We start from the raw sequence: 11,249 nt of genomic DNA, 5'->3' as shown, positions 1-11,249 counted from the left end.
GGTGGAGAGAGTAGGGAACGACTGAACTCAAACTGAGGATGACGTTGGCCACAAGGGTGCCCCAGTTTCTCCAATTTCAACCTCTTTCATCAAAGTACGGTTATGTGTGTGTGTGTGTGTGTGTGTGTGTGTGTGTGTGACAGGTGACCAGTGTGTGGACAAAAGAAGGGTCAGTGGCCAAGTGCAAGCTCTTTTCTTCCCCCCTTGTCGCACTCTTCCCAGCAATCTCTCTCTCTTTCTCTCTCACACACACAAGCCAACGGACATCAGCATGCATGCTTACACACATAAACACGCTGACACACACACACACACACACACACACACACACACATACATTCAAGCAGATCTGGGAACGAGGAGAAGGGAGTATGAATGGACAGATTAATCAGATTATAGCAGAGACACACTTAAACAGCCTGTTCTCTGGATTAGCTACGGTCCTGCCTACCCTCTGTCAGAATCAAAACTGTGTGTGCGATGAGAGAAAGAGGGGAAGACTAAACGAGACAATATATTATCCGAGTCGCATGTCTACTTTTTGTATTTTCAAATTTGTGTGCACATTTTGTGCCTGTCAGCATTAAACATCCCCTATATTTGTTTGGAGTTTCTGGTTGGCCTACAATTTAAATATCCTTTAAAGCTAACAAGAGGATGTGAACTGTTAGGTACCATATTAAAAAGAAAGACGCAGTGTGAACATGTGACTGATCTAATGAACACTTCTATATATGTTTTACTATGAAGAAATTTCGATTTCTCCCTCAGAAGTTCAAAGAGTGCTGTTCTTTATGTGCAGCAGAGCAGCATATGGCAGCCAGTGACCAGGGCTTTGTCTGACTATTGACACCAGAGAGATGCAGAGAGGGAGGATGTGAGTGTGTGTGACTGTTCGGGGCCGGAGGACAGCCTAACAACAACAAAGGACCAGCTTTAAGCCTGTCTCCTGTGATTTTCCAACTCAGCAAAAACCTATTGTGGCACTGAAAAAAAGTTAAGTTAAAAAGCTTAGCATGGTATGTGCTAACAACTGCCTGCCGCATGTGTAATACAAGCAAATACTTTTTGAGCAGTCACAGTTGCAGTCTTTGGAAGGGCAACGGTTCCTGTGTCTACAACCACTGGGCAGGTTCAGTGTGCTGGTCTGTAAAGTCAGTTTTGATGTGAAGGAAACTTGACTCTGTATCAATGTATGAAGGAATAAATTAACTTAACTAGACTTTCTTTTTCTTTCCCCCTCATTTTCTAACTTCAGCAAGGCCATGACCTGTGTTTGTGTATGTGTGTGTGCGTGTGTGTGCTACATGTCAACACTTAATACAGTTTGTCCTCTGTAATTGTAGTAAATTTCTGATCATCTGTCATCCAATTTCACTGTCTTGTGTGCGCGTGTGTGTTTATATGAGACTGCAAACCAGATGAGTTTCTTTGATGACTACTTCTTCACTCCCAGTGGTCGCTAAATGACACACACACACACACACACACACACACACACACACACACACACACAGTAGTCAGGCAGGGGCAACCAGGACTAAATCCAGACTGGTGGTTTCTCTCTCCAGCTATAAATACCCCTCTGCTTAAAACAAGACACACACACACATACACAGGCACTGATACTCATGTACAGAGGCTCATAGAAAAAAAACATTAACACAAAAACACATCAAAACACAGACTAATATAAATACGCATATGCAGCCAGGAACACATGGACGCACTCTTTTCTCTCTCTCTCTCTCTCTCTCTCTCTCTCTCTCTCTCTCACACACACACACACACACACACACACACACAAATACTCACAGAGATGGCTCTGGCCTCAGAGGAGGCTAGCTAAGCGGTCTATGATTATGGGGTGTGTCTTTGTCTCATTTAGTGGTTCCACAAGGAGACAGTCTTCTGCTGCGTCAGACGAACGCACACGCACACGCACACACACACACACACACACACACACACATACATATGCAAATACCAATCACCATCACTTAGAGACAACAAATCCCTCAGCTTCAGTTTGTTAGATTGTCCTTTAAGAGAACTGCAACTGTACAAATAGCTGTATATGAGAGTAGTTTTTTGTTTGTTTTTCTTCTGTTGTGATGATACAAACCTCGTTCTGCTTTCCTTAAATGTAGCTAAAGCATTAGTTGTGCACACTGAATATACAACATAACATTTATGACTGTGAAGTCACTGCCATATCGCAAAACGCAGCAGTTGCTTATTTGTCAAAATCATTCAAGTGCATGTAAACCACATATTGTATAAAATCACTCAACACCAGATGTGCTATATTTCATTCCTCTTTTATTTTGGAAAAATATTGCGCTGTTTTCCAGTAATAAAAATGACAGGTTCTGTACATACGACTTTTCTCTTAAATACAACACAGTCACAGGGGTCTCAAGTGCCTAACACATACATGCATACATACATACTTACATACATTATCTGCCAAATAAAAACAATCCAACTTAAATTAAAACAGGTTTAACAAAAAAATCACAACAAAATGGAACACAAATAATTACATAATTAAATTAAAAGAATACATCTTTCTTTAGATAACAAATAAAATAAAAACAAATGATCCTAACCAATGGCAGGCAGGGTGATGGTGTCCTTCAATTGGCTAATAGTGGAAGACTGGGAGTGAAGGGAGTGGGAGTGGGCAGTGCATACATCTGACACCACACAGGCATCACCTCTTCTGTACACACACGCTCATACACACACACACATACACACACACCTCCATAGTGCAATGAGGTCTTGGCAGTTAAGACTAGTCCTTTATAGCTCAGCTTGGAAACACAACAGCATCATCAGAGTTCGGGATAATTTTGTATTGTTATTATTATTATTATTTTGTTAATAAATTGTGGCCTAAAGAGCCACCGTGATATTGAATTACACTAATTCCAAACAAGTAATCCAGAAAAAAATATGTGATTGGATAATAACTTATTACCTTATATTTTGTCTGATTTGTTTCACCATCTCTTTCTTTGTTTGTTCCCTTATGCTGATTGTTGTGTTCCCTAAGCTGCCCTGCCCAAAACATTGCCCTGTGTATCACAACCTTCAGGGGTCAGGGGGCCAGTATGGCCCAACAGGATCCATGTTGGATCGATCTGCAGTCACTACTGGAGTCTTCAGTTCTCTATTTTCTGCTGAGAGCCAGCTCAGCCAACACTGTCTCTGTCAGTGCTGCACAGTTAAAGTTGTACAGCTGCTGTATAAGTCCCACTGGGTTTTTAATTTTGTTTTATTTTTACAGTAAAGCTCCAATTGCGATTTTCTTAATGAATTCTTAACAGTAAACAGACTACAGCAACAGCTGCAGTACTAATGAAGTACAGGGACTTCTACTGTTATTAATACTTCATCCTTTACTCTGCAGCACTGCACGGGACATGAACTGTCCAATATCCACAACAGCTTTGACACTGCATTGTAAAACCACAGCACATAACAGTACTACAACAGTACTTCAAAAGTTCTCAGTACTCCAAAGGTACTACACTGTTCATTCAATCAGTACTCCATGGTACTACAATATTATTTGTCAACATCCAAGTCAATACTCAATAGTTTATCAGGGAGTTCATCCTGGTACGAGCAGTGAATCTTCCACTACTGCAACAGACATCAAACAAGCTCTTCATCACTTCTCCAGCAGTCACCATTTGACTGCACGAGTACTCATTCAGCACTGTTTCTGTACAAAGTTTGTACTAGTGCTAGCACTGTCTTCTGGTACTTCATCCGCACACTGAGTCAGCATTAGACCTACATCCATTGAAGGCCAAAAATGTCCAGTATTCATCCATAGTACTACTGTAGTACGAAGTCCTTGCCAAGTCGGTACTGACTCCGCTGTGGCTCAGTAGCACCTTGGCTCAAAGTCCTCTGGTAAATCCCAGGGAACAGCAGCAAACAGCAGGAGTAAAACCTCCTGGAGACAAGCTGAGCTCTACTGCTCAGGGTTGGTGTGTGTGGACCGCCATCCACCAGAGGAATACTGGTCCAATCTGATCTGGTCTGGACTGGTATCATACCTGTTGGAGAAAAAAAAGGAGAAAAGTCAGTGTTTTGTGTGATTTTACATGTGTACTGGGGGATGATAGAATTATTCTGTATATATTTATATGCCAGGCAGATGATCTTAGTTGCGCGTGCTCACCTCTGTAGCGATGATACATTCATCCTTTTGGTCCGACATGACGTAGACGGACTGGTATTTGGTGTCGGTGGTACACTGGTACCTGCTGTCAGTGGGATTGTGGTATTCAACATCACTGGTTGACTGGTATTTGACATCACTGGTTGACTGGTATTTGATGTCACTGCTTGACTGGTATTTAAAATCAGTTGCTCCCTGATAGTTCAACTCGCTGGATGACTGATATTTTGCTTCGCTGCAGCTTGGTGAATCTTCTACTGGTTTATTTTCTGATGCATCACTGTGGGACAAAGAAGAACACAAACAGATTTAGAAATGCTGTCCTTCACACAACACGTACTTTCATTAAGTGTAGGCTGACATGTGCAGAGTTTAAGGAATGCATGATTAAAATTTACACGGCTACATACCTGTTTAGTCTCTTCCTGTATCCTTCCTCTGAGTCAGACTCATCCAGCATTTCACATTTAACCTCTGGCTCATCACGCTCCTCTTCTTTACACAGCGAGAGCTCCTCAGGGCGGAGCTCATGGACCAGGTTGTACTCCACACTGGGGTAGCGAGTCTTAAAGCCGTTCTTCTCTGATCCGTTGAGCCCACTGATTCCACTCAGACCACCCAGTGACCCACCGAGGTCTGAATGGTAATCAACTTTCTTGTTGGTGTTTTTAATTGACGCAGTCATCATAGTTCCCAGTTCCTTGTCACTGCGGAGACAATTGTTGGTGGTCGTCAGGTTGTTCATGGTCTCGTGGCTGTCGCTGTGGACACTATCACCGGGGTGACTGTGCTGCTCCTGCAATTTGACCCGAATGTAGACCACCAGCACTGAGCAGCCGATCAGGATCACAAGAACGAGGAAGACACCAGCACACACGGCTGTCCAGGGGAATCCGCTGTCGTCATCCTCTTTATCTTCATTAATGTCATATCCCGGGTAAGAATATCGCCGATCTGGTCCATCCACCACTGGAAGCCTGGGCGCCTCTGGTAATTGGAACTGGCAGTTGTGACCGCCGTAACCAGGCACACAGGCGCACACATAGCGACCGCCACGCTCGTGGCAGGTTGCTCCATTGTGGCAGGGGTTGTGATGGCAGCGGGAGATGGGAGAGCTACAGTTTTCACCAGTATATCCTGTGGAAGAAGCAGAGTTTAAGAGTCTTGAACAAAACTAATATAAAACTACATAAAAAAACAAATAATGTAAACATAATCCCTCTAGACACATCTGTTGAACGCTGTCATACCTGGAGGGCAGGTACAGGTGTAGCCGTTCACTCCCTCCTGACACGTCCCACCATTCTGACAAGGGAAGGACAGACAGTATCCAGAGATACTGCTGCTGTCCTCACAGTTAGGACCAGAAAATCCCTCAGGACACTGACAGAGGTACGAGTTCACTAGATCCACACATTCTGCACCTGCAGAGGGGAAAAGGATTGAGACAAAGGCCGAGGATTAGTCTCCAGATATTTTAATTCCAGGTTTAGGTTTAATTGTGGGTGTAGGTGAACTTACAAACAAAGAGGACAACGTACCGTTTAAACAGGGGTTGGAGGAGCAGTGGTCGATTTTCTTCTCGCAATTGAAGCCAGCGTATCCCATCGGGCACTGACAGAAGTAACCACCTTCAGGGTTGTCTGCGCAACGCCCATCATTGAAGCAGGGACCATCTGCACAGGTATTGGCACTTAACTCACAGTTGTTGCCATAAAAACCAGGCGGGCAGGTGCACTTGTAGCCGTTATCGTTGTCCTACAATGGAAATAATGAAAATGGACGTTACATACTGGCTTGTTACCATGAAAATTTAATTTCTAGCAACACGTCACTCCTCTTGATTGATACTCACAGTGCAGCTACCTCCGTTGCGACAGGGGTTTCCAGAGCACTCGTTGACCTGGATCTCACAGCTAGCGCCTGTGTATCCAGGCAGACAGGAGCAGGTGTAGCTGCCCTGGCCGGTGTTGGTACAGGTGGCTCCATTAAGACAGGGCTTATGGTGTGTACAGTAGTTCAGATCTGGAAACATCAACAAGAAACAACATTTAGAAACAATAGTGTTTACATAGGGAACAAAGAGGGTTGATTGACCCAACAAAGTAGCAAATCTCTCAGTGAACTTACCCTGGTTGCAGAAGAGCCCACCCCAGCCCTCCTGGCAGTTACATTGCCAGGGCTGTTGGCAGGTGCCATGGAGGCAGCCTGGGTAACGGATACAGTCATCACAGTAGCGCCCACTGAAGCCCACTCGACACCTGAGAACACAACATTCATTAGATACTTTTCATAGCACAAACATAGAAAACAATTATCAGAAAACATTACAGTTATCTATTTATGATCCATCTAAGTAACTTCAAATTAAAATCTATTTTATTGTTTTGCTTTTGTAACTTACTTGCACTCTCCAGGTTTATCACAGAAGCCATGTTCTTCATCACAGCCAGGAAGACAGATTGCTGCAGGGAGGAAACAAATAGTGACAGGTGAATCATGGGAAATCCAGTGTTGGAAACATGTGTTTGCCCTCCATCAGTCTTCCATTCACAGAGGGCCTTTTCAAACCACTGCGTACTCGCCTGCCTGTCTGGTAACCTGCCTGTCTTTACAAATTGTTTACCTGCCTACCTGTCTGTCTGTCCGTCTACAGTCTCTTTCATTCTCCCTTTCTAGCTTTACCTTTCTGTCATGGTGGCCCCATTAAAGAAGTAGACCTGTGGCTCATGTTTGGTGGTTAAAAACACTGAACCAAACTTAGCTGCCAAAGTGGAACATGTTAAAACCTTGCGGTCATCATCGGCTGAAATGTGTCTTCAATGCTGCAAAAGTTACTGAAAATGTTACTTTTCAGCTTGAACAGCCCACAGAGAGCCACGGCAGCTTCACTCACCAAACGGGGGAACCAGTCAACAAGCCCTCTCCTTTAACATGGTTGTTCTCCAACACAAAAGCGTCAAACACAAAGCCTCCTTTCTCCCCTTGACTGTGGGTCAGAAGTCCCTTCTCACCCTTGGCCCCTCTCCTCCTCTCCCCCCCACCACCCCCTACTTCTGATCCTCCTCTCCTCCCTTCCTCTTCCATCAACCTATCCCTTTCTCTTCTCCTCCTCTCTTCTTCCACTCCTCTTCTACATTCTCCTTTTCCCTCCTCTGCTCCTCCCGTCTCTCCTCACTCCCCTCCTCCTCCCCCCAGGGCCAGCTGGTCTGTGTGGAGCAAACCACCAGACAGCTGCTCCATTGTCTCCTCTCACCGAGCAGCTGCCCCCTCCACAACAATACACAACCCAGCTCGGCCAATCACCAGCCTGGGCCGCAACAATACAGGACCCCCACTTGGCCAATCGGGGAGGAGGTCTGGGGCGAGGAGGCCCCAGTGGTCTAATGGAAGGCACGCGGCGTGTGAATTACTGAGGAGCCTCTGCGGCTCATTAGAATGGAGGCCTCTGGTGCTATGGGATAACTAACTGACGCCTGTTGCACACGGGCCCCGTATTAGGTGGAAAACCGTCCCCAAACAATAAAGATAGGCAAGTGATTAACTCTGAAAAGCAATATAGAAACTCTTCATAAATTCTTTGCCTCATCAATGTTTAATTTTATAGCTCCTTAGTTTTGACAATATATTTTTCAAGCTAGCACAAAGCATGCAACATTATTGCTCGTCATTGAGTCACTATTGTGGGATGAGACACTTTACGAAAACATCAGCACCTACTCCTTCATCTCATCTATTCCACAAGCAGCTGTCAGTGAAGTTAAATATTACCTAGTGCAAAACTACTCAAATGAACCACCGCTTTCTTTGACCCCTTTATGGCCCTTCCACATGTTGCTCCATACAGCCTGAATGATAGGTGTTGGACTGATAAGCAAACCCACTTACACTCAGTGCAGTACTGTCCCTTCCAGCCAGAGTTGCATATGATCTCCCCACGCTCGCCGCAGCTGAAGTGCCCAAAAGCATCGTCTCGGGGCCGACAGAAGACAGAGCAGCCATCGCCATAGTAGTGCTCGTCACACAGGAAGCGGTAGGAGTAACGCAGCTCAGTTCTGCCGGATGTCTGCATGTCCTTGGACCATTCTTCTCCCACAGTGAGGTGACGCTGAGTGGTGATCCTGCTGATCAGATGCTCCGGATTGTCTGTAAAAGGCAATGAATGGTTTTACAATTACTATTATGACTGAATGCAGGAGTATAGTTGTGTCATGTTATGAGACCAAATAAGAAGGGGTGACACCCTGCCATTGTCATAAATTATTAGTTTGATCTAATTTGTTTGCTAGACTTGTTAGATCTTTGTGTTGTACATTGCAAAATGTATTTGTTTAGCCTTCTGTAGAAAGACAGTCAAATATTTTTGACTTGAATGTTTTGTTTTAGGGAGGTAATTTACTTAAGACTTTTCTATGGCTCCAATAATGGATGTATCTGTCTGAATAAAAACAGCTTTTAAGGTGTGAAGGGTGCACTTTATGGAGTATAAGTTAGACTGCCATGTCTGCCAGCTTTTCCGTTATCTCCACCACCACCAACAGAGAAACACACTCTCGCGCTGTGGTCAGTTAGTCACCATTAGTGTTGTGATAAGAGCAGGACATAAAGATAACAACAGCAAATATCCCAACTACAGGGACAAATCTGTAGGTAGCTGTTTCCCTTTTGTGATAGTCAGTAAACCTCAAGCTAGTGAAGTTTTCTGTAAAGGGGTGACACATTGTTAACTAATCAAGTTATCATCAAATCTGCATGTTTGTCAACATATTGATGTGACACTGACTTTTCATATATAGAAGACCACACAAATCAAATAATATGTTATATATATTGGTAAGGAAGCTCAATATGTCGGAAATAAATGTATATAACTTGCTCTTGAGTGTCAGCACAATGCCCTAAAACACTCATCAAACACTGGTTTAGCACTTATGACATGAGCACTAAGTGAAAAACATGTTACTGAAAGAAAACAAGGCCACTATTAGCCTTCTGGCCTGTCTTTGAGTTACACTGCAGCCTTCTGTGGCTGCCACCCACCTGTTGCCAGGTCGTCCAGGGAGTCAGTGTGCAGAGCCTCAATGATCAGTGAAAACGTCCCCTGAGGAGAGACAGAGAGAGAGGGAGAGTCAACAGCTGCTTGGCCTGGCGGCTTCCCTCCCTCCGCAGGGCAGCAGAGGGCCATTAAGGAGGCCTCCCAATAAACTTCACAGCCTAATTCCCGTGTTGATTAGGGGCCTAATAAGGGTTACTACCTGCTCCCTTTTCACACCCCTGCTACTATCACACTCTGACACCGCCGTAAAACCAAACGAGGCGGAATTTCACGCTGCGCTGCCAATGATGTGCCAACTCAGAGGATGTTAAATTTCCCACCACGCCTGGTCGGAGGAGAGAAGCGTTTGGTGAAAACACCCCCCTCGCCTCCTCCACACACACATACACACGCCCTCCTCCCCTCCCCGTTTTATCCCACCAAAGAGCACAGAAATACTACAATAGCCCCTCTCACACACTGCTGACAAAGACCCTCACAAGTGTTGAGTTTGGGAGCATCTGTTGCGTTTTGCACTCTTCAAAGATAATATGTCCCACTGGAATAAGGCTATGATAACTTCACAGTCTGCCCATGGTCTCCATTACTCCGTAAAATGGTACATTAATCACAACATAGACACAAATACATCAACAAATCTATAAAATAAATGCATATTAAATTCATATCCTACAGTAATCCTGCAGGAAAACTTCTCTTAGGGGGCTATGGATACTATCGTACAATGTCTAAAATAATACATCCATAAACACTCACCGGCCATGTGAAGCCGAAGGGGAAGCGGATTGGGTTGGTGAAGCTGTCCGCGTTGGTCTCCGGCACCTGGAAGGAGTTGGAACCGAGGACGGGAGTCACAGCCCCGCCGTAGGTACAGGGAGGTTCGGGGGAGACGTTGGCCTGGTAGTGCTTCAGACAGACCCGAAAGAAAGTCTTGCACTCACACTGCTGGTTCTGGCCCTGCGGATGAGCAGAGGCTCCCGGGCAGCAGTTGGCGTTCCCCGTTACCCCTTTCTTGTTGAGGAACTCCTGCAGCTTCAGCTCAAACACTCCGGAGCACAAAACCTATAACACACACACACATACACACACACACGGTCAGCTCAGTGTGTTTAAGGCAGGTACCTTCAGGGTGTGTTTGCAAATATGAGCATGTCCCATAAGTAGTTTAAAACTTTTTGCAGCCACAAAAACGTGCAAACACACATTTTGCGCGTTCTAATACCCTTTAATTATTATAATTATTAATAAGCTATTATTGAACCTACCTGGCAGGTGAGTAGGGAGAGAGTGACAACCAGGAGCAGACACAGGCGTCCCATTGTGTTGACAGCCCTTCAACAAGCAGTGAAAGCTCCACAGGTCCGTGTAGCCCGGCTCAAACAATCATGGAGAAAGTTTTAAAAGCTTTCCGTTATGTGACACAGTCAAGGTGAACTCTTGACGCGCAGGAGGGAAGGTGCAGTGAAATCTTTCCTTTTGGTGCGTCTGCCTTCTGCCTCTCTAGTTTCCCATACGAGGCACGAGTTTTTGACAGAAAGAAGAAAAAAGTTTCACAGTGGTAAAGTAATCCTCAGCAGCAGGCTCCCTTTGGAGAAGCGTGAATGAAATCCCCGATGGAAATATAAGAGGGTTAATTCCAATCAGATAGAGGCAGCTCTCGGTGGCCTTGTTTATTTCCCCACTTGATTGATAATGATATGCTGAGTCTCCGTCTCTCTCTCTCTGTGCCTCACTCGGTGTAACAGTGCGTATGTCTGATGGGTCTCCTGCCCTGCACAGGGTTTTATACCGAGCCAGCAGGCGAAGGGTAATAATATGCAAATGAGCCCCTCTGCTCCTCTTCTTCCCCTCCCTCCACCACCACCACAAGTCCGCCCCGGGGCCATCACAAAGAAAGAGGAGGGGGGGCGGGGGGGGTGCACACAACTTTTGTAAACCCCCCCCTCCTCTCTTTCTCTCAAAGGGACAGACCAAATGGCTAGTGAGCTGTTA

General features: G+C 45.1%; 1 protein-coding gene across 1 annotated transcript; it reads right to left on the bottom strand.

The window, feature by feature from the left end:
• Positions 1 to 2,305: 2,305 nt before the first annotated feature.
• Positions 2,306 to 10,999, bottom strand: dld (deltaD). Its single transcript, XM_051379553.1, has 12 exons — positions 10,523 to 10,999; positions 10,014 to 10,319; positions 9,242 to 9,302; positions 8,090 to 8,347; positions 6,606 to 6,666; positions 6,332 to 6,462; positions 6,057 to 6,226; positions 5,743 to 5,959; positions 5,452 to 5,625; positions 4,612 to 5,338; positions 4,202 to 4,481; positions 2,306 to 4,076 (listed from the first exon to the last, which is right to left on the bottom strand). Exons 1-12 carry the CDS (start codon positions 10,574 to 10,576, stop codon positions 4,071 to 4,073), a joined length of 2,445 nt encoding a protein of 814 aa, XP_051235513.1. The 5' UTR covers positions 10,577 to 10,999; the 3' UTR covers positions 2,306 to 4,070.
• Between the last annotated feature and the right edge of the window lie 250 nt (positions 11,000 to 11,249).

Source organism: Dicentrarchus labrax, unplaced genomic scaffold (genome assembly GCF_905237075.1).
Source record: "Dicentrarchus labrax unplaced genomic scaffold, dlabrax2021, whole genome shotgun sequence".
Lineage (NCBI taxonomy): Eukaryota > Metazoa > Chordata > Actinopteri > Moronidae > Dicentrarchus > Dicentrarchus labrax.
The sequence above is the reverse complement of the archived record's forward strand: the minus strand, read 5'-3'. Positions and strand labels throughout refer to the sequence as shown.